Genomic DNA, 27,772 nt, shown 5'->3' on the forward strand with positions numbered 1-27,772 from the left:
CGCCTGGAACGAAATCACCCAGCCTAGTACATGGTACCCTTCTCAGCCTCCCTTAGTATCCGTAGAGCGTCCACTTGAAGTTCTGCCGGGCTATCGTGTGTAATCCACCACGGCTAGCCGCACGTTCTCATGTCTCCTGCGTGTGTTTAGTGTCTGTCCCACAACGTGCCAGGTTCCAGATCCCAAGATTCTGTCAAGGGGAGAAGAAACTCTCGGAAGCGACAAGCGGCCATCGCCAAATCTTGGGGTCTGAAACTTGCCAGCCTCTTCCAAATTGGGCGGGTCGCCGCATCACAACATTACCTACACATGTTTTTGTAAAATATTCGACTCCAGATTTATGAGTTTTGAAACCCCCGGAGGCTCTCGTCTGGTCTGACGTGTATTTTGATTTCGATGAGCACAAAACCTCGGAGTTTGACCAGACAGACCGACATTCCTGACCGCCCCGAACTTGTCTCATCCCAAAACATGCGAACCTTTGGCCAACGTGCCGTATCAGACGAAATATGTGGAGTCTGTGTGGTCCGTCGGCTGGAATGTTTCCAGTAACTTGTTTGGACGCTGTGATTGCCGTAAACATGAGTAGGTGACGTTTAGACCGAGACAACTTGTTGACATCAACTGCGCCCCCCGTTGGTCCCACATTGCTTCAATTGTCAAGATGCGAAGTCCAACGAGGTGGTTACACGAGCAGCGGGTGAGTTCCGCTTCTTTGCTCGACAGGAACCACCCAGAGTATACGGTGATGTCTGGGTCGAGATCCCCTCGCTTCTTGAAATGGTATTTTCCCACATTGCGAGTGGCCTGGGAAACAGGGTCCGAATGCCATATGCTACAAGTGCATGTGACGGATCGTTGACTCCAGTTGATGGCATGCGCGGCATCCTTGATCTACACGGCAAAGCCGGCATCTTAGATAAGGAGCCACGATAGAGTCTCCAGAGTCGTCCTCGTCAGGGGCAGTTTCCTGCGCATCGTGGAGGGAGCGATGCGATGTGTCCCGTGCTTGTTCAAGCTGCCATGTCAGAATGAGAGGGACTGTGTGGTTGGCCCATGTGGGCGGTTAATCGTCACTTCGATATTTGCGCAAGGCTGACACATGTATCATCAGCACGGATGGACTAGCCATATTGGTTGGTGCCATGGGCAGTTCGTCAGTGAACGATTGGAGTTGTAAGCGCCTGGGCGCCAGCGTGGTACGAAGGAATGGCCATAAACAATGCCCTGCATCATTAGACAATACGAGACGGCCAGATGGAGGTTGCCAGAATGTCAGAGACCATCCTTTTGCGTCGTCGATTGGCAAAGGGATATATGCCAAGGATGGATATCTTGCTGACGGAATTCGCACCAGGTGAGAAAGAAGATCCTCCTCCACAGCTTGTTTCGCGGATTTTCAGCGAACCCGCTATTCATTCCTTCGATCTTCACCCGAGTGCCCCGTTGAACCACCGTCGAACCAGTCACACATTGGGCTGGTCGCAAGGCTCCCAAGCTGTTTTTAAGGGGAATTGTGGTGGTCGTTCTGCAAGAAGCCTTCGCATCATCATTTCGACTGCGAGGCGCCACGGCAATAGCTGACATTCGCAACTGCTGCAAACAGCAGTCTTGAGAGTTTTCGCCAATCGAAAGAGCCTGTCGACAGGAGCCGGTTCCAAGGTTCTGGGGTCCTTAAATTTCCAAGCACAACGTGCCGCAGCCTGGTTTTGCGGGGAACACGACAGCGGACAGTGATTGGGTGCACCGAAGCCGTGATGTTGCAGTCGCACGCTGGTGGCTGTAGATCCGCGATGACCGCCGTGGCCGACGCCATTTAACGTTGGACCCACGGATGGGGCTGGGGGACTGTGGAAAGGCTCCGAAGCCCAGAGGGCAGCCGCGCAACGAAAGCTGGAGCTGGATGAATGCTCAGCAATGCGCCGTCGCCGCCGACTCCTGACCAAACCACCGGTCTGACTGACGTGCGGCGCAATGTCAGAGAATCTGCAAATTCTCGGAGCCGGACCGTAGTGGAATGGATTTCCATCAAGCGCAAGCAAGCAAGCAACCCCCAGTCTTTGTGCTCGGGTCCGGCCTGCACAGCACTCTGACCGGGCACAAAGGTGCTCGATTTGAGGCCTGGGTAAGAGGTCAGCCGTACGTATTCGTAGAATAGGGGCTCTGTATTCATAGGCAGGCGTGGGGAGCGCTAGGCTCGGTCGACTTGGCAATGCACAATAGTGGATTGATGGTGTTGATCGAAAGTGGCCTGTACGAGGGGCACGGCCGGCCAGTCAATACCCATCCATGCATGCATACATTACGACTTCGCAATAGCGACAGAATCGTATGGGATGATGCCTCACATGACGAGCAAAATCCGCACCACCCGCTTTTCCTCGTGAAATCCCGCGCTGCCGCCTTCTTCCGCTGCTTCTTCGTCGCCTTCCTGTTCTTCTGCTCCGCCCAAGCCCATAAGAAGTGATCGGGACGAGCAGCGACGAATGATTCGGATGAGGCTTGCCCGGCGACGGCGGAACCGGCGGCGCTTTCAAGTTCCAACAGGCCGCGCTGGCTTCTCGGTTTTACTGAGCCGGCCACTTGCGTGCTTGACGGGCATGTACTTCGTAGGTTTTTTCCCCTCTCTCAGTCTCTCTCTTCTCGGTTCCTCTTTCAATAGCGGCTGCAGGGTCGTCCACCGCGGCCTCCAATCCAACCCCCCGACCCCTCGCCAATTCGTCCATTCCATGACCCACGCTGGAGTACCGCTGGAGTCGAACTAGAACCCACTTGAATATTCATGGAACGGCGGAGACGGTGAAGCTGGGGACGCCCAAAATTGGAAATATCATGCTGCCGGCTTCCAATGAGACGTTACCAGACGTACTCGTGTTAATGCCCCTGAGGTATATCGAGGATAACATAAAAAGGCTTAAGCGAACCTCCTCAAGTGTGCCAAATCAATTCATGCGGTGAGGCAAACGAATCGCGCAAAAACTCCTTCACCACAAAGAGAAGTGCGGGATGCGCAAAGAGTTCGGTCGTATTCCAACTCAGGGCCACCGCGATCTTGCAGAAGCATGCGTAGCGTTGGTGCTAGCATGAGTTGCTGACAGTGGGTTCGAACCTCACAGCCCTTCTCCACGTCGGATCCGTCTTTCGGCAGGCCAGTCGGTGGTGGAGGGCTACCCTTAAGTCCCTCTTTTTTTTCTCTCTCTTTCGTACAGGGCCTTGGCGGGGAAGGGTAGCGGGATTAGGACCCGGAGTCCAGCCAGGTAGGTGATGACAGGGATCTCGGAGACATCAGTGATCTTTGCCAGGCCGGGTTTGCGTGCTTTCGCCGTTGTGCATCCCAGAGGATGGCCAGAAAAAGGGCGGTGCGAATTCGGGGCTGGGCGATGGTGAGGAAGGGCAGACAAGAATGAGGCGAATGGAAGGCCGAGGGCTGGGCACCCCCTCCGCTCAAGGTGAAACGGCAATATTATTGCTTCATTAGCATCTCAACGCGCGTTGTCTCCAAAAAGGCGGAGGAGACGACGTGAGGAGGCTGAGAGGATTGGCGAGTAGGAAAAAAGGGATGCCATGTAATGGATCCCAAAATTGCTTGTTGCAACTTGGAGGGTCCTGAGAGCCTTGGGGCCGAGGCCGTCAATCTCTTTGCAGGCGACGGGAGGCTTGCCAGGTTTGGCCGTGTTAGTTGCGGGCACTTGGTTTTTGAGATCAGATCCAGAAGTGTTTTTCCGCCCCTTTGACGAACGAAGTTGACGTAAGGTAGGTACTTGTCTGATTCTCACCTGGTCCTGTGCTGCAAATCTGTAAGCAGGTCAGGCAGTCTGCAGTTTGGCGCTGCCGGAGAGGCGGTGACCCGAAGGTGACATGACAGCGTCGCGGGGTTGCGTTGCGTTGCGTTGCAGTGAGGGTTTGACATAGGCAGACTCCAGCTTGACCGCCAACGCCCGCGTCCACGTTCCTGGAGCCGGAGGCGATGTCGGGGTTGCCAGGAGTTCCGTTCGGGTCTGTGTACAGACGATAGTGTCGTTCAGGCTCTGGCGACATTGGTGTGCTGACACGGCCGACAAGAGGTCATGGCAGATGCAGAAATGAGGTCTTGTTTTCCCGTCGCCGCCGTGTAAGTGGTAACCTGGAAGTGCTGGCGGCGGCGGCGGCGGCGGGGTCCTGGCTAAAGGCCGGGCGAGTGTGCGTGGAGGCAAGGGCATGGACCTCAGTTCGACATGCTTCTCTTTTCCATATCCCATTCCATATGCGTATGCAGCAGGCGGTGGATGCACTGCATGTAGGACACGGGGCAGCTCGCAGCTCGCAGGTTGCAGGTTGCAGGTTGCAGGTTGCATCGCTGGGTTGGAGGGGCCTGCTGGAGGAGGCAAGGTACGAATAAGGTACGACAAATGGAATAGGAAAGCGGCCAAGTCCGTTCCTCACCTGGGTAAGGTACGGATACCTGATCGCCCATCACCAACCTCCTCTGGCTCCTTCGCCGTTACGATGGCCACCACCTCGAGGCATGACATGACGGAGCACACTTTCGCTGCTAGAGGCGAGTGCACAAAGGGCCAAGTCTCATTGGACATTGACACTGGAGGCACTCGCCCTCAGGCACTAGACCGGGCCGGAGCCTCGTGTGAAGACGGGGACCAGACCGTCTGAGACGCTCCCTCGCAGCCAGTCGACGCCAGTGAAATCCGCTTTGCAGCGCTACCAAGATTGAACGCCACCCCAATTACACCCTGAGGTGGGTGATTTGGGGTGAGGTGAGGGGAGATGAGGTGCGGCGAGTGTTGTGTACCTAGGTAGGCACCAAAACACCACACTCTGCTCTGTGCTGTGTGTACACCACCTACACCAGAAACCAGGCACAGCAACCGTAGGATGAGGATGGGATGAGATGAGACCCAACAAGCAGCAGCCTGCCCTCTGTCCTGGTGCCAGGTAATTGCGCCCGAAGCCACGGATTCATCTCCCGGGCAGGCTGCTCCTTCCTCCCAACACTGCGGTATGACAGCTGCTGCTGCTCCTCAGCCCCCGTCAGGCCTGGTCAGCTAAGGCTCTTCCTTGCCCATTTTGTCTCCAGCTTCAACTTCAGCTCCATGCAAACAAAGTACATACATGTATGAATAGACTTGCTCCATCGGCTTGGCGCGCCCTGGCTTTGCTGTTGCTGACTGCATAACGTACATACGTTCGTAGCCTTACTTCTTTCCACGACATTTAGTTTCTTTTTCCTTTGCTCTTCCTTCCCTTTGCCCTTATTCCATCTCATCTTCTGCTTCGGCCCACGGGGAAAGGCACGACGTCAATGCTCACCTCACATACCCACACATTACTTGCTCCTGCGTGCCGTACCTTGCCTTAGGCTCGTCTGCTCAGTTCTTCTTTCCTCGGATTTTTAAGTAACAGGTTGTCTGCCTTGCACCTTTCTTCCTTCCTCCTGACGTGCTTCGCCCAAGAGCCTCCTCTCTCGGACTGCCTTCGACAAAGTACATGTCCCTGCCGGCACTCCCGGCCGCTCTGAACCTGGCCTGGAACCATCCCACCACCACCCTCAACTCTTACTCAAGTCAGGTCGCGCAGTTTCCCCGTCCGAGTTGGTGCAGACCGGTACTCACTTCGGATATCTGAACTACCTTCATTCATTATTCAAGCCTTCTGCGCCATCTGATTTTCGTCTATAATATTGACTCGATCCCGGCACTCGCGCGGTCAGCTGTCGCTTGTTTTACGCCTGCTGCGTCCCGACTCCCGACACTGATTCACCTCTTCCCGTCGCCGCCGTCTGCCTGACCTCACCACCACCGAAGAAAAAAAAAAGACAAAAAAAGACCACACTCGGCTTTGTGGCTCGCGACGTCACTTTGGGCTTGCAGGATCCCTGGGGTGCCCGTTGTACGTGTCGCCTCCCTCGTCTCTGGTAAGCTACCGTATTCCCGTTCCCTTCGTGTTCCCTCCCCCCCCTTCAAACCTGAACGACCTTACACCGTCGGCACCACACACGCACTGCAGCTGTGTCCGTACTTGCCTTGTCAGTGGTCGGGCTGGTTTGTCAATCAGCCCTCCCTCTTTCAAGGCAAGCCCCGGCTAGCCCCCTTGGGCGCAAGTGTCCCTCTGGTCCTTCTGCGTCCTCTGCGCTACAGAAGCAGGCGCACCCCCTAGCAAGGCACCATTCGCCATCCAACCCGAACAGGGCCCTGGCCTGTTGCCCGTCTGTACGAATGAGCCCCGGCGCCCTGTGCGAGCCAGCGCTGGTGCCAGTTCCAGTCGTGGTGTGGGTGGGTAGAGTGGGTTGAGTGGGTGAGAACGGGTGGACTTGCGTGCAAGCAGTACATTTACGCAGTAAGGTACCTCAGGGCTGCTTGCTTGCTTGCTGCTGCTGCTCAGGTACCTACCTTACTGCTGGCTGGCTGGCTGGCTTGTTGCTTCGCTCGCTGCCTCTCCGGTCTTGCTGCTTGCTTGCTCGCCCGTCTCGCTCGCTCTGCTGCCTCCTCCTCGTCTCCTAGGCTCCCCCCCGTCTCCGACTTACATAACAAGTCAAGCATGCCACGCACCACAAGCAATGCGCGAGAGAGCCCGTCCCCCAAATCTTCACTCCATGTCTAAATAGTATTCAACTTGAACTAATTCCTCCTTTCACTTGTTTTCTTCAGCTCCTAGCCAACGACTTCCAACAGAACTGACCAATGGCGGCCGCGACGGCATCAACGCCTGTCATTTCTCCGACTGCAAGCCCGAACCATCATCTACGAACGCACATGTCTCCCGAGCGCCTCGCCATAGGCGATGACGCCGGCCGTAAGGGGTCCGCCCGAATTCGTGACGCTCCCGTTTCTCCAGTACGGGTAAACTTTCAGGACGACAACTGGGCTCAGCCATCCAATGCGAACATCGAGATGGCGCAACCTTACCAAGCAGAGTTTCCTGCCGCAGACCACTACCGACCACAAAATGCCCCTCCCCCTCCAAACCACTCCTCCGCCTACGACCAGTCTTCTGCACGTCAAATGCACAGTCGTGATGGGAAACAACTACCACCGCTCGCGACCACGACGACAAATGCTACTGCCTACACTGCCGAGCCCGAATACCTGAGTCCTGCGAGTTCTCGACCCGGCAATGATCAGATTTACCGCGCGAAAAGGGGGACCCGGGATTCCGACAGCTACAGCATACCACGGTCACCAGACGGTAACCGTCAAAGCCGAGAGTCGGACACGACCACGAGCACAAATCTACAACAGGCCTCGGCAGAATCTTCCGCGACTACGAGCGCAAGCTCAGTCTCCGGCAACAATGAGTCGTCCGACTACAAGGAGGATGACTCTCCCGGGAGCTCAGTTGTGGACGGCAACATGTCTGGCAACCAGTCGGTTCCCATGTTCCAGTACTACCACCACCAGGAATACCCTCCTCGTGTGGCTAGCGTCCCTCACGAGATGGACGCTCGCCGTTCGTCCTCGAACCCCAGCTTGAACGCCGACGGAACACCAGTCAACCGCCATTTGACGCCCACCGGCTTCACGAGAAGAACCTCGATGCCCCGGCCCTCGTCTGCCTACTCTGCGATTTCGGACTATGCGCCTAGAGGACGTTCGCCCAATTTGATGCCCGGAGGATCCCACATGAGAACCCCGTCTGGCACCCGCAAGTCGCCCGAAAACAGACCGGTCTCATACGCAGAGCTGTTGAACGTGCCATACCCGCAGCCAGCTCCCGCGCCCATCAATCTGAACAACAATCAACTCCAGAGCGCTGTGGGTAACAATGCATCGCTTCTGGGCACCCAGAAGACGCTGGAGATGTATCGTCAAAATGTGAAGAAGACGAATGACTTCTCCATTCAATACTCTTTTGCCGTCTTCTTGATTTCCACTGCTCAGGAACAAGGTCTTGACGCGAGCGAGCCCGCCCCGCGCAAAGGCAATTCAAGCCCTCAGCATGGCCCGAACTCGCCTCACGAGCTCTTGAAAGAGGCAAAGGGAATATTGACGAAGCTCGCTAGCAACGGGTATCCTTTCGCACAATACTACGTGGCAGATGGATATGCCTCCGGTCTCTTTAGCAAAGGAAAGGAGGACTATAACCAGGCCTTCCCTCTCTTCGTTCAGGCTGCCAAGCACGGCCACGCTGAGTCTGCATACCGCGCTGCGCTGTGCTACGAGTTTGGATGGGGTTGCCGCAAAGACCCGGCTAAGGCTGTTCAGTACTTGCGCATGTCAGCATCGAAGCGGCATCCTGGTGCCATGTCTCGCCTTGGAAAGGCCTGTCTTTCGGGCGATTTGGGAGAGAAGCGCTACAAGGAGGGTATCAAATGGATGAAGTTGGCCGCGGAGGCAGCGGATTCAGTATACAGTGCTGCTCCGTATCAATTGGGTTGCCTCTACGAGACTGGCTACGGTGACGACATTTTCCGCGACGAAACCTACGCCGCCGAGTTGTTCACCGCCGCAGCAGAGCTGGGTCATCCGGAAGCCAACTTTCGCATGGGCGAGGCATACGAGCACGGCAAGCTGAGCTGTCCTCGGGACCCGGCATTGAGCGTTCACTTCTACACGGGAGCTGCTGAACGCGGCCATGCGGGTGCCATGATGGGACTTTGTGCGTGGTATATGGTTGGAGCCGAGCCGATTCTGGAGAAGGACGAGGAGGAGGCATACGAATGGGCGCGTCGTTCGGCAGAGCTTGGTGAGTGGCCCAGTAACGCACATGCTCACATCGACATTGTTGCTAACAAGCGACCGATAGGTTACGTCAAGGCTCAGTACGCCGTGGGCTACTTTACAGAGATGGGCATTGGCTGTAGGAGAGACATCCTGGAGGCCAACGTTTGGTACGTCAAAGCCGCCGACACTGGCGATGAACGTGCGAAGCAGCGTCTCGCTATCATTCAAGCCGCCGTCAGCGGTGGCACACCAATGGAGGTCGCGCCGCCCCGAAATGGCAAGATTAAGAAGAACGCAGACGACAAGGAGAAGGACAAGGACTGCATTGTGATGTGAGAGACCCAAAAAGAAGAGCAGAGCGGCGACTGAACCGCATCATTCGATACCGGCGTTGGATAAGGCATGGTTTTCACGAATTGCATTTGCATGGCATGATGGCCCAGGTGATTTTGATGGCCAAGACACGTCTTGCGGCACCATTTGGCCGGCCTCATAGCGAAAAAGGGCGTTCAAGAGAGGGACACGTATTTTCTACTTATCGGTGTGTACGCCTGGCTAGGAGCTCAGAGGAAGCCTGTACATACAAGATACCATAATTCCCTGTCTCGGACAGGCGTCTTGGAGGACTCTCTTTTTTTTTTTCTTCCCACTTTGCGATTGTGGTATATTTGTGACGGAAATTCGGGGCGTGCTGCTGACGATACTCATCTGAGATGCTAGTCCGGTCTCACAACTTGCATCGGGCCGTTGCGTGTTTCGTCCGGAGTTGTTTGGACGTCCGTGATTCGTCCCGGACATGCAAACCATGGACAACCCCCTTTGACAGAAAGGATGTCCGTCCGGTCGCCATTGAGGTCAACGGACACGCAAACTTTTGTTCGGACGTCGTACTGTCACGTGTCTCTCTCATCCAGACATTTCGGTGGTTTGCTGACGATGATGATGTTGTCGTTGGCTTGGCGCCGGCGTTGTTCGTTTCCTTCTTTTTCGCTTCTGGATGTACTCAGGGGAAACGGGGGAAAGAGGATGATGCCGGGAGGCGCATTGGCACAGGGTTCAGAAATTTTCTGGAAAGGGGGAGGAACATCGATACACAGGGCACTGGGATATGGCAGCGTCTGGTGTTGGGTGGACATGGGGAGGGAGTTCGGATGACGATGTTTTGGGTTGTGTGTGTGGATGGGTGGGTAGCAGGGAGGGACGTTGGAGGGGCGGAGAGATGGTGAGACGGGCTGAGCCTTTTATGGATTTAGGGGCTGAGAATATTGAGTTGCTGGGTGTGAGTTTTCGGCGTTTTAGGGGTGAGGGAGTAGTCGTGTCTCGGAGATGAAGTTGTCGTGGGTTTTTGGGGCAAGGTGAGTGAGTTCTTGTGGCTTTTGCTGAGATCGTCTGATTTTCCTGTGTCTGCGCGGCTATATTTCCTGTGTACTTGATTACTATTATCGAAAGCAATGGTAGCGACAGCGACGATGAGGACGAGGACGACTATAAGGACGGTAACAATTGAAGCGCCGACGACGACGACGGTGGTGGAGTGATTAGAGTATAGCCATAGGAAAAGTAGTCGCTCTAGCATAGGAAAAATAGGCGGTCTCCTTTTGCTGCCGTTTTTGTGTTTGAGATGTGAGTTAAACCTTGTAAACGTCGTCTTCTTTTGCTTCCGGGATGAGTTTTGCGAGAAGCCATCTGGGGTCAAAAGGTGTGATGTGATGGTCGTAAGAACAGGTCGAGCATGTCGAGGAAGGTCGTGTGATGTCTGATCACATGCTTATTATCTCTAGATAGTTCAATCCAAGGCCACACAAGTTAGTGCCAGCAGAACACTCTGACGCCCAATTGTGTTTTGCGATGAACGCAGTTGAGATGCACTTACAGCCATATTTGACGGACGTTGGAAATCTCCCCTCGATGGAGGGTCCTCTTAAGCCCCAGCTGTACATGCACATGACAGGACTTCGATGATTGTATCTGCTTTCAAGACATTCTCAACGTACAGGAGCATCTAGCAGGCCTTCTCGAGTTGCAAATCCTCAAACCGCCTCTCGACGGCTCTCCTAACAGCCTCCATACACTCTGCCTTCCGATACTGCTCTATATCAGGCCAGCCGTGTTCGCGATAGATGCCCCTCGACATCTCCACCAACGCGTCGTGGTGCTGAAAGTCGTGGGTGTATTCATCAAGCACAGACCGCGGCTGAATCGTTCGAACTTCGGCTCGCGGAAATCGTCCTTGAATATCTCGAAGAAGTTCTTGATAGCCCACGCGAGAGTCTCCGAGAGCCAGATCACCTCCGACGCCGACACCATCTTGTACCATTCAGAGCCGATTTGGAGCGACAGCCGCCAGCAGTGGTTGCGATTCCTTCGGGGCAAGCGTGCCAGTGGACGACGCCGACTTAAGGGCTATTTCTAGGAAGTTAGGATCAAACATATGCTCACACATACGATCAGGGTGCTTTAGGGGTCCAACTGAAGAAATTCGAATGTCGTTTATGCTTCTTTCGTTGAATCTTGCTATCCGGGAGAATACTTCTGGCTAACCGGGCGGACAACTACCTGTCTTAGGTCTAATAGTTGATTTTATCTCAATTAACTTTTACTATTTTCGTCGCTATTCCTATCCCTCTCTCTGTTCCTATTATGATCATCGTCGTCGTCGTCATTGTTGTCGTTGTTATCGATCATCCCTATCGATATACATCTACTACCCGCCCGATTAGCGAAAGGAATTTCGCTAGCTTGGGAAACCTATAGTGACAAGAGCAAGATCCATGAAGTCCTATCAACAACATCTGAATGTCTGAAAACATAAAACTTCCGATGAGCCCACAATTAAGGTCAAGACCCCTCAAGCTCTGAGACTCGCGACGTGAGTATCACTGAGGCGGAGAGACTTCGGTACCTTGGAACCTTCACAAGGCTTACTAGGAAATCTATCAACGTAAGATTTGTTTCCGGAAGCGTCATTGGTAGAGTCAACGTGTAGATTGTGTGGAGCAACAACAACGGTGCCCTCTCCTTGAAGTTTGACGCCGCCTTTCCCAACGACATTCCCTTTTTACCTGACGTATATAACCCCACGACTTATATGCACTCTCAAAGCTCCATGGACCACGAAATATGTCAAGTTTGTAGAGTTGGGTCTGCTCAGCGCCCTCCTGAATAGCATGGACACGCACAATGTTAACCATGGAAATGCCTGGTTACGGAACTTCGGATTCAATTTTTAGATTCTCACTTCTACTTTCTCCACGAGGACCACCAGTCTAAGCGGCAGCTGGCTCGACCTTCCAGTCCCGTTCATAAGTGCGTCTCTATCACTCATGTCCGCAGCAGAGGGAAAAGAATGCCAGCAGAGGCTGGCTAGAACCGTCTGCTTGCGTGGTCGTGCCGGGCCATATGCAAGATGGGGTTTCACAGTTTGTTTCCCATCATTCGCTCTTGTCCAATCATTTAAGAATCGACTCATGTTGTCGGAAGCCCTAAATCATACACATTCACTCAGCCGTATCTTTCTCTGCAATCAACGTAGCAACGCCTTATCAACTGCCCCTGCTTTTGCAGACGCCGTTTTTTCCTGCTGAAAGAGCTCTGTTCAGCTCGGTCATGTGTGTCAGCCTTGGTATTGATCAGTGCATCGATGGCCCAAGATTCGATTGGATCGGATCTCACAAAGTCTCAAAAAGTTCCTAAAAGGCGACCGTGCAGCTCGCGATCTGCTCTGTACGACATCCTAGGAGATGCGTAGGGCAGTGAGAGATAATGTTCTCTCCTCCATATGGTAACGCTCATTCGCCCAAATGGCTTGCCTGGTGTCTCTTGAAACTCTGTTCTACGCTATTGAGAGGCGTATGTCTTACAAGCCCTACTTCACATATGCATGCCAAATCATCAGTGTCTCGAAATTCTCAGCATCTATGGTGTCGAAGCCATAAATGCACGCTCTGTATGACATGATCTTCGCATACATCCATCCCCCCGTAACAGATGTAAGTATTGCGGTGAGAGTCTTGCATCTGCAAGATAAGAAAGGGTAAACGCCATGCCAACAGGGGATTTGCTATAGTGTCAGCCTCGTGATCGTAGAAGTTACAAATATTGGGCAGTTGAGTTGGCGCTGTTCTTCTGCAACACTCAGTCGTTGTGACCAAGATTCCTCAAGTATAAAAGCTATCCCTTGAGTACCACGACTAAAACGTGTGCATCCAGGACGCCACTTTATTGTCTGTCTTGTACCAGACTGACTTTGGGCGCCTTCACTAAAGAGGGACCTAACTAACACGACCATGGCCGCCATTGATGAGGAAAAGGGACCGAAAGAAAGTGTACGTGAGTTGGCCAAAGGAGGCGGTGAAGAGGATTCGGAGTTCGCCCATCTGTTACCAGCGGATCTCTCTCTGTGGAGAACGCTGTGGCAGACTTTGAAGACCATTGTGACCACGTCAGACTCTTCGCCTGATATTGAATACGACGGCTTTAACACAGATTTCGAAACATGGGTACATAACAGATACAAGAAGCGCATTCTCTACCGATACAACAAGGATTTCGTCCTGGACATGGCTGCCCTACAAAGTATGTGTATGCATTTCCGATTGAAACGCATTTCGAAACAAGCCTTCAACATCATCACATCAACACCCGAAAACATTGAACCGCTCTGCGAGGTCCTAGATGGAGAGCTTCGGGATTACAGTGAGTCCAGGAAAGCTTTACAGACTATCGACTTTGGCTAATGAACATGAACAAGCTGCGGCCTTGCGAGACATGGAGTACATGAACAAGTTCGGATTGACATCGAATGTCAAAGATCCTTTTACAATCACAACAGAAACAACGTCACAACAAGCTATGCTTAGAGATGCCTGGAAGAATCTGCTCAATACTGGCAGCGAAGACCGCGGAACCGCCAAAATCCCCAAGCAAATATCAGACAGCCTGCTGTCCTCTGAACTAGACGAAACCCTTGGAACCGCCAAAAAGTCTAAGAAGGAATTAGGAAGGCTGCTACGCTCTCAACAGAATTCTATTCCCGAACCCCCCGATCGCAAGAAGCAATTCGAAACCTCGCAGCAACCTGACTACTGGTTTCGAAGGAAGGCCCTCCGAAAATACATGGAGGTATTCGCCTTGGCTGTCGTTGGCAATTTGTTCCTCATCGGTCCCATGATACTCATGGTACTGAAACCAGGTCTCATCACCTCACTCGTAACTACAACGATCTGCGTCACGAGCTTCGCGGCGGTAGCTCCGATGTTTTTGGACAAGATAGGCGAAGTTGTGTCTGCGACAGCTGCTTATGCTGCAGTTCTGCATTTTGTGAAGAATTCTTTTGTGAATTTTTATATAACTATAGGGAATATAAGGACCCTTTTTTCCTCTACCCTAACTTAAGCTAGTTTTCTTAATTACTATATCCTTAGATAAAAGTAATAATAGTAATTAGTTTTTAGAACTATTTACTATATTTCTTATTAAATATCTTATTAATCTCCTTTATATTACTCTTATTTTTTAAGTTTTTAGTGATTTTTTTAAATCTCTACTTAATTTAATAGAGAACTTAGTTCTAAAGGTTTTCTAAGAACTTAATATATATTATAAAGAAGTATAGAGATATTATATTATTATTTTTAGTTATAAAGATATAACTAAGCTATTATTAAATATATAGTAAATTAGTTTTTTTTAGATATTTAATATTATTAATAGTAAAAACTATATTAATTAAATAAGAAGTATATATAAGATTTATTTTAGAAAGTTTTAAATATAGGCTATAGTATAATAAGGGGTTATTTCTACTTAGCTAAGTAGCTTAAAAATCCTTTTTATATACTTTATAGGTTAGCTATAGAGGTTACGCTCCCTCTATATATTTCTTTATTAAAGTTATACGGTAGTTAATAAGGTGCGCCTCTAGGCGGCAAACTGCGAAGAAGAAAACTTAGAAGGGAAGAAAGATACTGCAGTTCTGGTGGTGTTTGTGGGTACTAGCGGAGGAGGCTCTAGCGTTTGAGATTTATTAAGCTGACGTTTTGATATATTCTTACCATCGAGTCTGGAAGTGTTTGTTTTGGGTTCGATGTCTTTTACATGCGGTCTAAATTTGCCCCAGTCTAGGTTTATAAGTGAGGAAACCGAGCATCATAAGCACCATACCTTTCCAACATCTCATCACTCTTGACATCTCTTGAGAGCATTGTAAACACAAGTGAATGAGACCCTCGTTAGAACAAAAGGTTTCAAATACTCGTTAGGGTCTGTTCCTTAAAATATTTCACTTTCAATAGAAGTAGCTGAGGGATAGTTAACATCTGACGACCCAGTCTTTCTTCCCTTCTAACTTTTCTTCCGCAGTTTGCCGCCTAGAGGCGCACCTTATTAACTACTGTATAACTCTCACAGGGAAATATTCGAGAGCTAGGATAGCCTAGGAGAGAAACCTCTATAGCTACCTATAGGGGTATATAAAGAGAGCGTAAATCACCTTAATAATAAGGAGTAAATATCTCCCTCTTTATACTACTATAACCTATTACTCTTTTAATATTAAGATATTATTATTATACTACGTTAATACTATCTATTATTACTTTAAAAGTAGTAATAACCTCTTTATAATTACTTAAAAGAACTAAAATAAAGTATATAGATTTTTATATATATAACCTAGTTCCTTAGTATAAAGCTTAATAGTATATTAAATATACTACTACTTTCTATTAATATACCTTAATAAAATAATATATTATTAAGCTGAGGTATAGAGATATTTTAAGTATATTAAAATAAACTTTAAAACGAATAAGCTATACGACGTTAATTAAATCGAGTATCTTATATTATCGAAGTATAACGCCCTATTAAAGGAACTTAAGGATATATACACGATCGCTATAGCGTAGTAGTAGTTAATAGGGGTAGTTTACTAGATATATAGGGGGTAGTTAGAGTAAGGGGGACCTCTTATGTATCCCTGGTCATACAAAAATTCACAAAAGAATTCTTCACAAAATGTGACGACCCAGTCTTCCGGTCCCAACCATACTGTCTGGTGGGGGCCGAGAAGAGCAAAAGTGGATGCTGTCGTTCACTGGCAGAGACCGTCGATTAGATTCACCTGAAGGCAGAGTCTAAGCATCCGCAGATGTCGACGAATAGCAGTCTCTTTGCTGCTGAAGGCGTTTCCAAAGAGTACCCCGTTGCCCTGTGAATGCTAGAGAAGTCCAACGTAGGTTCCGTGATCTACTTCCGGAGTGGTTGAGCGGAAGGGAAAATACAAAACAATCATCGCCGTCTCTGACGCCTTGTTAGATCCCGCGGTGGCCGCATGTTACCTGGTTTGTTTCTTCTAGAGTATACCGCACCGCTCCGAAGAAAGCGTCGGGCCCTCTTTACAAAAGAAGTTGTTTAAAAGCGTGTCAATTGTTCACAGTACGTGCTGGTCGTCTCTTCCCCTTAGAAGGAGAACCCCTGACCCAGCAGCTTCTCCGAAAGCTTCCAAAGCCTCGCCGCTTCGAAAGAACTGGTAGCCCAGGGCCTCACGGTGTCGGTCCAGGGATCGGCCAGACGGCAGCTAAGAAGGTAGCCCCCGTTGTGCTCTGCGGACGTCAGATGAATGCATCGAAATGGGGCCAGGTAACTCGACGGAGACTTACTCGAAACTTCCGGGTCAAAGGCACCGTACACGAGGGTGTTGGCACCGACTTCGGGAGGATCAGGCATCAAGGAGACCTTAGACCAATCGATAAAGGCGGGTGCGTTGCCAAGAAGGCGATCGAGGTCCACTGCTCCTCTGTTAGACTCTTCGTCTCGGGGGGAACGTGAGACGGATGGACCGGCACATACTCATTGAGACGAAGTCTTGGTTGGACTCGCCGTACAGCTTGAGGTGGCTGCCGAGGTTGCTCATGACGAGCCCTGGGTGAACGCTGAGCGCCGTCAGCTTGTTCCGGGCGCCGAGCTTCTCAGCCAGCGAAATGGCCATCAGCATGACTGCCGTCTTGGACTGGCCGTAGCTCTGCCACTTGTTGTAATTCTTGCCGTCCTGTGCAGCGAGAGTTAGCGCGTATGGTCTCGGGGCCTGGGATGGGACTGGAGGGGGGACTGAGCTCACTTGGAAGTTGTAATCATCGAACCGGACCGGGCCCAGACGATGACCGTCACTGGTCACGTTGACGATGCGGGGAGCAGGCGACTTGAGCAGCTTGTCCATGAGGAGGTTGGTGAAGAGGAAAGGACCCAGATAGTTCGTGACGAACTGCCTATCCAGTCCCTCGGGCGAGGCCGCCCAGTCGACGGCCATCACCGCGGCATTGTTCACGAGGACGTCTATCCGGGGCACATCGTCCCAGGCGTTTACCGTTGCCGCGGCCTTGCGGACACCTTCCAGCGAGGCGAGGTCGAGGTCCAGAGTGCGGACTTTCACGCTGGAGCCTTGCTCCGAGATAGCTTCGACAGTCTGCTGGACCTTGCCGGGGTTGCGGCCAGCAAGGACGAGCAGTGCGGGCTCGGCCGTCGCAAGTGCCTTGACGAAGGCGGCACCCACACCACCGGGGGACACGCCGGTCGTCAGGATGATCTTTCTCTTGATTTGCGCGGCGTATAGGGTGGCGAGCTCGCCAGCCGTTCTCTTGTCCGTGTTCATGTTTGTGTGTCTGGTGCTGCTGGATTACAAGGAAGTGTCAAGTAAAGGGACGGGGGAGCGGGTGGTTTGCGCGAACTGGTGGCAGAGGATTCAGTTGGATTCGAGCGCCGTGCTCCTCCCTCCATCCGAACATGATTTGTGCCTTTATTTTTCCTAAAGACCTATATACTAGTAGGACTGCATCTCGTGAGCCACAACAGAGACGAGGCAGGAGCTGGGAGTTCATCGTGGCGTGGTACGGTAAACGCCGGGTCGGCGTGATGATCAATCGCCTCTGGTCTCGGAGTGGAATACCCATGCATTTCTCTCAACAGTCAGCCTGCAGTTCACGTTGAGTAGAGCCTCGATTGGTGTGCTTCGTCTCCCAGAGCGTCTGCTCGACGGGGCAATTCACGTCCGCGCCAGTCGCGCGCCAACGCGGCGCGGTTCGTCCAGCAGCCATTAATATGCGTGAGCGGTGCGAGCAAGGGACCAAGCGAGGCAATATTACATCCAAAGCGGCCTAACAATCGGTCGCTGTTTTGTCAGCACAAGTCGTAAGATTCGAGCTTGTTAGCAGCGGCGTTGCACCCGGCCCGAACCGGGGGGATCGAGACGCCTCAACTCCGAACTCACCAGGCAGATCAGCAAGCGCTTGCCCCTTGACTGAGGCCCGGTAGTATCGGAGCGGCCTGGCGGCGGCTGGAACGTTCCGTCTCGAGATGGCCGAACGGATTTGCTGAACGGAAATGTTCCTTGAGGCGCTAGCGTTGCCATGCGCCCTCGCCTTTTCACCATCGCGCATATGGTTATCCTCGAGTGAAACCATCGCCCCTTCGCGGTTGGACTTGTATACGCCCGAGATACAATCAAGGACTTCAAGAACGGGATTTCAATCAATTCTCGTGGGAGACGACCCAGGAATAACCACAGAACACCACCAGGTTTAGGGTTTGCCATGGCATTGTTGCGTGCCAGGCTGCGAGTACCATGTGCATCGATTTTCATGGCCGAATCGCCCCAAGAAATCTTTGAAGTCGTATTCCCCCCCAAATCCCACCAGCAGCCAGACGCGCCCTACTGCAAGTCCTTGGGCAGCAGGTGCTTGGGCATAGTGTCTAGGTTGGGGATGTACATACCCTTATAGTTGGGAGGTTCCCGCGCCACTGCGGCCCAATCAATACCGGATGAAGTAGTACTGACTGCAGAAGGCCTTTGCTTTGAGCCGTTTGCCATGAGAAACCTGTCTTCGTCCATGATCATCAAAGTTCGCGGAATGTTGTACTCGACCACCAGCCTTTCGTAGTCCTTTGCCGTCCTGTCTCCCCACACGTTATCCGCTTGGATAATATCTTCCCTAATACCCATCAGCCACGGGTGGACTGCTGAGATGTAATCATGGACCGTGACAAATCCCTTTGAATCATCCGAAGGTTTGACAATCAGGGACTTCCCCTTGGCGGGTCGGTCTGTACCGCAGCACCGCAGAAGTTCCAGTCTGTCTTCCTCACTGTCTTCGTCGACCTCCTCCTCATCATCCGACTGAGCGTACAACTCTGGATCTAGCTTTCCAAAGACGCAATCGTCATCGTCGGGGTCTGCATGTCGCTCATGCAGCTCGAGCCAGTTCTCTTGCCACTGCCGCAGGGCGTCCACAGTAACGGCGATGGACCCGATTTTGGGTTCCGTGACCGATGCCTGGGAGACAGGATGCCAGGAATCCTGGCGGGCGTAGGGCTCGCGAGCTGACTCCATGTTGCGGTGATCCTCCACGACGAAGACACAGGTTGACAGCGGTCCTTGGAGCTTCCAAAAGATGCGGGCTGCGTCGGGGGTGAGGCCTATTGCCCCCGCATCTAGCCGCTCTTGATAGGAAGGGAAAGTAGTCGAGGTATTAGGCATGATGATGCGGTGGGTGTTGAGAAGGCCTTTTTGGAAAAGAAGCAGGCGGTATGGTACGCCTTGTTGGTCTTGATATGTGAGAAAAGTGAGAAGAGGTGGAAAGGCGTTGGAATAAGTACTTCACTACCCGGGGGAGCCCCCTGCTCGCTTCGTTCTTAAAGCAGGGGCACTCTCGGGTACTAGCCCACTCTTTCTTATCCTACCTACAGAGGTGCGGTTCAAAAGTCCTTGCCCACGCCTAGAAGGTAGCTGTGGGCCCGGAAGATCCTAGGTACATGACATCCCTCTAGAGTACATCTCTTATCAGATAATCCGACTCGATAGGGGCCTACAGGGGGCTCTATAGGGGGCAAATTATGAGATTATTCCGAGTGTCTGTACTTGAAAGTACTGATAACGTTAACGGGGTAATTCTGGTACGAACGTCTTGGCATTTCGGGCAGAAACTTTTGAAGCGCACCTCCGTACCTACCTTAGGTAGATACCCTTGACCCCTGGAGGGGCCGGTTCCTGTTGCGGGCCCAGTCGGGGACAGTCGTCGCCGACCCGGCCGGTGGAAGTGACCCGGCCGGTGCCGTCTCCTCTACAACCTCCGCCAGTCCAAATTCCGCCTTATCGACCTCCGTCTTATCAACCTCTGCTTTGTCGACCTCCGTCTCCCCAACATTCGCTTTTGGACTGTTCACATGCCCCTACAATTACCTATAACGGCCATCCTCTACCCCCGGGTCATCCTTTCTTCTATGAGCATTCGCGACCTCCTTCCCCGGTGTTTCCGCCTCCGTCACATTGTTCGTTTTCCCCTCCAACGCCACCACCTCCTCTGTTTTCACATCCTCCGTTTCCACGTCATTCGTTTCCACGTCATTCATTTTCACATTATCCGTTTGATCCGCCTTGGAATTCTCCTTCTTTTCCACCGCATAGGCACTGCCCAGATAGCTAAATTTCACTGCCGGACTAGCAAAACTCCTGATCAATGGCGGTAGAAGAGAGAGAGGAGTCGTTGGTTTAGCTCTGGTATGCGAGGCCGCATCTATCTGTTTACCTTATCTATTTACGAATACAACATGTCACGAGGCATGGTTATCAGCTGCTAACCTAGCGCTGAACGGCTGGTGGTTTGTGGGAGAGCGGACGGGACCCCGAGCTTTTTATTGGTAAGTACGGTAATTTCTGCATGCGAAAAAAGTTTGTAAAAGCCTCTGAATTCAACTTTTCCAAGCTTACAGTGTTAACAGGATCTCGTGAAGGATGGTGAATATATGTCGACTCATCATTCCGTCCTAAAGGACATCTCGCGGTGGGGATCGCAAAGGGCAAAAGTGGACGCTGAGGTTTTGTTCTGATATAGATTTCTAACGACGCCCGCGTTCCATACCTACTTATGTAAATATCTGAGAAGCAGACGATAAGTGGGGTTGAAGCTAATATATAACCCTTTGTGATGCAAAACACTCCCACACCCTGTTGCACTTCGCCCTCAGATGGAGTTGCGAAGAGCCGAGGAACCCCACCCAGTATGACAAAAGTCTACAAATCCACATTAGACACTGCATTCGGAAGCCACCCTAGGGATAGAGTCTCAGTAGAGGAAGGAGGCCTCTTCGTTCGGGGGTTATCGTTGCTCTTCCATACACAGCCCTCAACAGAGCTGCAAAACTGAAGGTCAAAACACCAAAAAACATACAACACCGGGTATTCGCTGGTCGTCACCGACCCAACTACTGATCCAGCCCTCACTGGCTTATCTATGGGAGAGCGGACGGGATCCCGAGTTTTCCAGTGGGTATGGTCGTATGTGGTGGTAACGGAAGAGCAAGGTGACTATCACGGCAGCACGCGGGACAAAGCCAACGAAATTAGCAACTGCATGGAATGGACCAATGGCTATACCGATGAGACGAAGTGGAACATGAAGTCATAGAATCAAAACTTAATTAGATATAGAGAAGCTTGCGTGAAAATAAGCTGATCTAGTCATTCTAACAGGAGCTGTTACCAGGAGTAGTAGGAGGAGTTAAACATAGGTGAAGCCAGCAATATGCAGCAACACTGAAACTACGACTTTAAGTGATAGTCCAGACTCTTAAATATCGTTTAAATTGCATGAACACACTTTCAAAGGTCTGTCCTTGGCGCACGGCTAGAACTAAACTGACCGACCGCTGAATGGTAGTGTTTAACTTAACTACACAACGGCTGCTCTAACCAGCTGACTGTAGTCTGTAAGCGCCCTTCTAAATATCCAGGAGACTTGACTTACTTCTTACCTGATGTCGCCGTCATTCCGTGGCGGCAAGGCATCCATCTCTCTGGAATGATGCGTACGAGGATCACTGCAACGACCACGAATAGCTTCGATCTTTTCACATTAATGGCGACTAGCAATCCATGGCAAGATTAGGGACACATATTTTGAATAAGAATTGCGATCATTGCGATCGATTGCATACTCGCTCTGACCAGCCGCTGACGGTTGCTCTTATACACTATCATAACTAGCAAACGCTGTCTTCGCGGCATTTCTTTTTCGGTCTTGCTGCCGGCATCTTCGGCATCGTTTTGGTCCTGTCTATGTGTTTGTGTCGCCCTCCCAGTCGGCGTCGGTTTCAAAACCATACCTGGGTCGCCGCCCGTGCTCGTTATCCACCAGCTGCCCTGTAGACCCGAATGTGCTCCCGGGTTGCTCTCCATCGTCGGTCTCGTCTTCCCAGTCGGCGTCGTCATTGAATCCAAATCTAATCTCGAGGCCTCTCTCCTCGTCGGTATCGTCTCCGGCACTGTCCCGCAAGGGCTCTTAGTCTTTTGCAACATAAAGCACCCCATCATCGCGTCGCCCCACTCGAAGTACGGAACCGTAGTAGGAGAAGAGCTCCTGGTAGTTCTGGAAATTTCCTCTCGTGAGAGCAGCCCGCCAGGCTGTGATATCCCAATGGCAGGTGCGTAAACCCCAACTCAACTCGAGCTTGATGGCCAAAAAGTCCATGGTCAGACTCGACTTTCCAACTTGTACATGAAGAATTTCTTGCGTGGGTGCTTCCAACCCCGGATAGGACTCAAAGTGCCAAATTTGACCATTCTTCTTGTCATGGACTAGCCGGTAATACGCAATAGAGCCAATGGCGGGGAACCAATGCTGGATGTCTCCCAATCCTGGATCAAATGTCAGTGAGAATCGCCGTCTCCCATGAAGGCCCGCACTAGGGGCGATCTCGATGTTGTGCGTGTACTGGGGGTGCGGCGGTAAAGAAGAGGGAAGAGGTCTCGGAGCGATTCCTCCCGGCCGGGAGTATTCTTTGTCACTGCTTTGACATAGCGGGATACCGATAGAGACAAGCTTGCCATTAAGGGCTTCGATCGCACAGTTGATTAGCATGTATGGGTGATGGTGGGAGTCTGACTCTGACATTACGATGGGCGCTGATAGGAAGAGCGAGTGTTGGGGAGTTAATTGCATAAGCGATCCGTCGACGGCCGGATTTTCGTCTTTGAAAAAGACGCGTTTGCAGCCGGCGAATCCGTCTGGCGATTCTGCCCATAAACCTCCTGTGATTGTGCTAGGCTGCCAACTGCCGAGAGCCCAGGCAAAGATTGACTGGTCTTTTGGATGCCTGTTGACGACGTTCTGCTGTAGCTCTCTGAAGGCGTTCTGATTAGGGTATCGTATCGGAACATTCACATCGAGGATTCCCAATAGCGAGTATGCCCTATCTTCGGGCTCCCGCGTCTTTCGTCCAGCTGCCCAGCTCATTTTTTGAGCAACGGTGAAACGAGAGTGTATCTCGGGCCATAGACATGACAAGACAGTGGGTGGAAGTCGCATGCTGTTCGCCAGGCGACATAGGAAGCGGTCCTCCGAGTCTTCTCGAGATTCTTGCGTTGTCATCTTTGTGACCTGTCCTATAAATAATCGTTCCCCGCCGTAGACTTGGATGCATTTGGACGCCAGCAGATTCTGAAGTAACCAGCTTTCAGTGAAACACGGATGACAAGATTGGTCCCACACATTCTAAATGCTCAGGCCTCGAAGCCACACACAGCAGAACCTGGCTCCCTGGTAGTACTTGAACATGGACTCAACAGAACGACTAATCTCGTCCTGTGTCTGGCCCATACAATGTGGATCAAGCCAGGCGTAACTGATACAATGCTCTTTTGCCACGTATGTTATGAAGTCGAGTCTCAAGGTCTCGATGTCTTCTTCTGTGTCTTCTTCGTGGCTGTGTGAGAGAGTGATGTATTCCGGCGGGTCCTCGTTAAAGGTATGACAAGTATTGGTATCAATATTCCAGAGTATGATTGGAACGGCGGAACCAAAGTGTGGATAAGTTGGCGGAGACGACGCGTGCAATATTGGCGGGGGCGAATCGGGAGCAGAGGCGGAAGAGGATGGTAACGGAGGCGATGGCAACAGCGATGACGATGAGGAAGCCATGATGAGGTAACGAAGAGGACAAAGCCAGAACGGCTAGAGCCTGGTGAGAAGTAGCGTGAATAAAGTTGAAAACTACTGGCTGAGTGACTGTATGTTGAGCGATTGTGGTGATGATGCAACGATTGCAATACCGTGGTTGACGTCCGCCGTGGATGTCAATGGTGATGTTGGATGCTTGGGTGACGTTGCGGAAATGTGCGAGAATGATTGATAAAGAAGCGGTTGCTCCTGATCCATGGCAGTCGCTGTTGCCTACAACTAAACCTGGCAAGTCGCGAAGCAGCTGTCTTCGTTCCTTCTGATCAAGTATGGAGGCCCAAAGTTGGAAGGTGGACGCTGAGCTCCTCCGACTAACACCGTCAGCCAACGACGTGGCAACGGCAGCTACAACCCACACAAGAGAACATCAACGAACGTGCATGTAAACAGACATCAGGAAAGAACCAAGGAATTAAAAGCGCTGCGTAGATACTCGTAACAGTGTATTATGCTCCCACGACGCCATTGCTATGTCCGCAAAGCCCTCAAACTCCCAAGATGCCCAACCCAAAAGCCATCCCTCGTCTTGTTGACCATGGCATGATCTCGTGAGCACCAGCCGGCGAGCCGGACTGGCTGAAATGTAATTATCCATAAAACATGCGTAACAATGCAGAGTCCTCTCTTGCTCTGGGCGTGCCAGAACTTCTGTCATTCAGTGACGTCTTTTCTTTGATTCGTCAATCTCCTCTCCCATCTCCATGGGGTTGGTCGGGTCAATGTAAGCCGACAGTCTGGTGTCGCCCCAGCGAGCTCCGACAGTAACCCAAACACCCTTGATAGGGGTGTTGCCCATGACCGTCTCGCGGTGGCCGCCCCAGCGCAGACGGTGCTCACGGTCCATGGCGCTGTTGCCCAAGCCACCGTTGGTCGTCCACTCCTTGACGGCGTTCTTGATGAACTCAATCTTCCGACGGAAGTCGTTGGCGGCCGGAATTCCCTGAAGTTCAACGGGGATTTCAGGTCGGCGGCGGGAGGTGGTGGTAGGGCGAGTAGCCCGACTTGACGAGGGCTTCGTCTGGAAATTGAGCAGCGTTTGCAAAGGATATGACAGCATGGCCCTTTCGTCAAGCGCGGCAGCTCCCAAACTGCCAGTGGTTGCCAGATTATGGGCCGCATCCATAGGGAGATGCCAGAAGTGGCACCATGTTCCAGCAGCGTTCAGAACAATCTTGGTATGGTCGGGGAAGTTGAACTGCAATTTTGTTAGTCGAGTCAGGTCATTGGAAAACGGAAAGAACTAACCTGGAGATGCCCGTCGCCAAAGACCCAGCAACCAACATCACCAAAGCGTTGGTAGAAGGTCACCAAGTCCGACGGCTGAGAGTTGTTGACAGTGAACTCGGACGAGCGAATGGGCGTCTCCTCAGCGGGGACTGCCTCATCTCTGCCGTAAGCAATCATGTAGTTTGCAAACTTCTTCCACAGAATGACTCTTTCCCTCTTGCGGTGCTCGTAAACATCCCTTCCGGGGTTCAGCTTGCCAGGGGTACCGTCCTCATAAACCGGTACGCGGAACTGCTTCGAGGAAACCGAAACTCGAGCCAAGCCCGTTTCGCCGTTGTTCTCGTAGAAGTGAATGTCCTGTCCAGGCGGCAGAGGCTGATGTCTCTCAGGGTATGTCTCGTCATGCCGTCGCTCGATATGCCTCTCGGCATCACGCACGAGCATGCACGCCGAGGGAAGTGTGAGTGTCTTGCTGCTCTCAGTAGTGGGGATATCGCGCAGGATGCAGCCAACACCACCATCGTTCAGGATGTAGCCAAGGCCAAACTTGTTCGTGTAATCGACCCACTTCACAACAACGTTGGGGTGAGGAGGGGTGACGTCCTTGGACGAGATTATGGCCATCGTGCGAGCGTTCAGGGCACGCTCCAATTCACCTTGAAGTCGACGAAGACGCTCCAACACAACATCCGGTTTTGAGCTAGCCACCGGCTCTGGGCGTTCTGACGGGCTGAAGAGCGAAGCCATTTCCGTCTTATCGGATGAGATCTTCAAGTTCTCCATCAGACCAGTCATTGTGACGGTGGGCTGGCTGGAGGACTGCGGCACCATAGCCTGACTAGGGAGGGCGCTTGTCGACTGGCTTGTCGGTAGCGGCGTTCGTCGACTGGCAGTCGCCTTTCTCAATGGCGCCTCTGACATTTGGTTTGTTCTTTGAGGTTCCGGCGCGGATTGTTGTCTGACGGATCTCGGCCGCACAGGTTCAGCAGGTTGTGAAGACGCTTCTGGAGGAGGTCGTGATCTGGTGCTGCTAGCCATAGCCGGAGGTCGGTTTTGTGCCCTTTGCTGAGCAGCAAAGCTCTGAGGAGGCTGGCGCAGCAAACCAGATGGTGCAGTCTGCGAAGCAGCAAGCTGCTGTTGCTCTCTCGTGCTCTCGGAGCGGGAAGATGACGAAGCAGCGAGTGCGCGTGCTTGACGCCTCTCGCTAGCCTGTCGCTTCTCGGCCAGCCAGTCATCGAAGGGTCTGTAGACAACATCCTCACCAAGGGGAATCATTGGCGTCAAGCCAGACTTCTCCTCGGCCGCCATCTCTTTCCACGTCTGAGTGTGAACCACCTGCACGGGTGTCCAAGGTCCCACTCCACATTCTCTGCACATGTCCTCATGGTTTCTTTGGGTGATTGCCTGCAGGTTGGAGCTCATGCGGGTCGCGTAGAATTCCGAGCCATCGGGTGGCAGTGTCAGTAGTCTGGTGGTCATGTCTTCTTCCACAGGCATGTAGCCACAGGTGAAGAACGGGTGTTGAACAATGATGTCAGGGTCGGGTCTCATATCAGCGTCCTCGAGCATCGTAGCAACGCAGTCCTTGGCCTCTTGGCTGATGAACTTGGACGAAGTTTCTGGGTTCGGCCATTCGTAGTCGCGTTCTCTCGCGCGGCGGTAGATTTCCTCGGTGCTCGTGGACTGGAAAGGTGGCTTGGATGTCAACATGGCGAACCTGTCTCTGTCAGCACTTTTCCAAGCAGATCATCGTCGGCAAGACTAACATGATGATACCCAGACTCCAAATGTCAACCATGTGGTCATGTCCCTTCTTTCCCTTCTGGAGAATCTCGGGGGCAATGTAGTTGGGTGTGCCGCACAAAGTGGTCCTTCTTATGGTTTGCATGTCCCGGCCAGTAACCAGCAACGCAGCCAATCCAAAGTCTCCGACCTTGGCATTCATTCTGTGGTCCAAGAAGATGTTTCCCATCTTCAAGTCGCGGTGAATGATTCCCTTTCCGTGCATGTATTTAATGGCGCCAGCGACTTGAACAGAGTAGAAACGGACTTCGGGCTCGGTCAGGCCCTTGCGCTTCTTGACCATGTCCATGAGAGAGCCATTGGTGCAGAGCTCGAGGACCAAGTACATGCAGTCGTGGAAAGAGAATGCCCTGAAGAATTGCACAATGTTCTTCTGGTTCATCTTGGAGTGAATCTGAAGCTCGGTTTGGAACTGCGCAAGATGTTAGACCTCAAAATCAAATCACCGCGCGACGTGCTGCTGACCTTCTGCATCATCTTGGAGGGCATCTGGCTCCGGACAATCTTCAAGGCATACTTCTTGCGCTCCGGCATGAGATATCCCTGGTAGCACACGGCGAAACCGCCCTTGCCGAGCATCCTGCCAACCTGGTAGACGGCGCCATTGGGACGGTCTGAGCTCGGAGGCTCGTCGACAGCGGCGGGGGGTTGCGGCGGCGGCTCCTTGTCCTTGGCCGCCTTGAGCTGGGCGACAGGCTTCGTCGTCTTCATTTCGATTGCCTTTGGCATACGTTGAGCGTTAGCGTCCCTAGGCGACAAGGCCTCCAAATCGACGCCCCCTTTAGCCACCAGTCTATGGGCCATGGCTGTGGCCGCGCGCGTCTCGTGTGTCGATGCGGTCTCGAGAGAGATGCGAGCTCTCGGGAGCAAGAGAGGTTGTTATGCGAGGATCAGGATTGTCCCTGGATGGTGGAGAGGAGGGACCTGGGAATGGCACGATCGTCAGCACATTGGAGGAGGCGAGCGAAAACCGCGAGCTGGAAAGGTGCAAAGAAAGACGGATTGAAGTTGCGGAAAGAAAAGTGAACTGTGTGTCCCGGGCACCTCCCGCTGACCGCAACAAGTGCAGGAGCCGAAACA

At 52.2% G+C, this 27,772-nt stretch overlaps 4 protein-coding genes across 4 annotated transcripts; 2 read left to right on the plus strand and 2 right to left on the minus strand.

The window, feature by feature from the left end:
- Positions 1-6,746: 6,746 nt before the first annotated feature.
- Positions 6,747-8,990, plus strand: SKT5 (the record flags this gene model as incomplete). The annotated part of the gene is made up of 2 exons (XM_036632837.1): positions 6,747-8,676; positions 8,737-8,990. The coding sequence occupies 2 exons, from the start codon at positions 6,747-6,749 to the stop codon at positions 8,988-8,990; spliced, it is 2,184 nt and encodes a 727-aa protein (XP_036501850.1).
- A 4,515-nt stretch (positions 8,991-13,505) lies between these two features.
- Positions 13,506-14,048, plus strand: CGCS363_v000989 (uncharacterized protein; the record flags this gene model as incomplete). The annotated part of the gene is made up of 1 exon (XM_036632838.1): positions 13,506-14,048. One exon carries the CDS (start codon positions 13,506-13,508, stop codon positions 14,046-14,048), a length of 543 nt encoding a protein of 180 aa, XP_036501849.1.
- A 2,067-nt stretch (positions 14,049-16,115) lies between these two features.
- On the minus strand, positions 16,116-17,304 carry CGCS363_v000990 (Short-chain dehydrogenase TIC 32; the record flags this gene model as incomplete). The annotated part of the gene is made up of 4 exons (XM_036632839.1): positions 16,116-16,258; positions 16,316-16,444; positions 16,506-16,704; positions 16,774-17,304. The coding sequence occupies 4 exons, from the start codon at positions 17,302-17,304 to the stop codon at positions 16,116-16,118; spliced, it is 1,002 nt and encodes a 333-aa protein (XP_036502911.1).
- A 7,013-nt stretch (positions 17,305-24,317) lies between these two features.
- Positions 24,318-27,496, minus strand: plo1 (Serine/threonine-protein kinase plo1; the record flags this gene model as incomplete). The annotated part of the gene is made up of 4 exons (XM_036632840.1): positions 24,318-24,857; positions 24,908-26,606; positions 26,656-27,104; positions 27,158-27,496. The coding sequence occupies 4 exons, from the start codon at positions 27,494-27,496 to the stop codon at positions 24,318-24,320; spliced, it is 3,027 nt and encodes a 1,008-aa protein (XP_036502912.1).
- Between the last annotated feature and the right edge of the window lie 276 nt (positions 27,497-27,772).

The sequence above is a fragment of the Colletotrichum siamense genome (assembly GCF_013390195.1).
Source record: "Colletotrichum siamense strain Cg363 chromosome Unknown KSG_Cg363_contig01, whole genome shotgun sequence".
Classification (NCBI taxonomy): Eukaryota; Fungi; Ascomycota; class Sordariomycetes; order Glomerellales; family Glomerellaceae; genus Colletotrichum; species Colletotrichum siamense.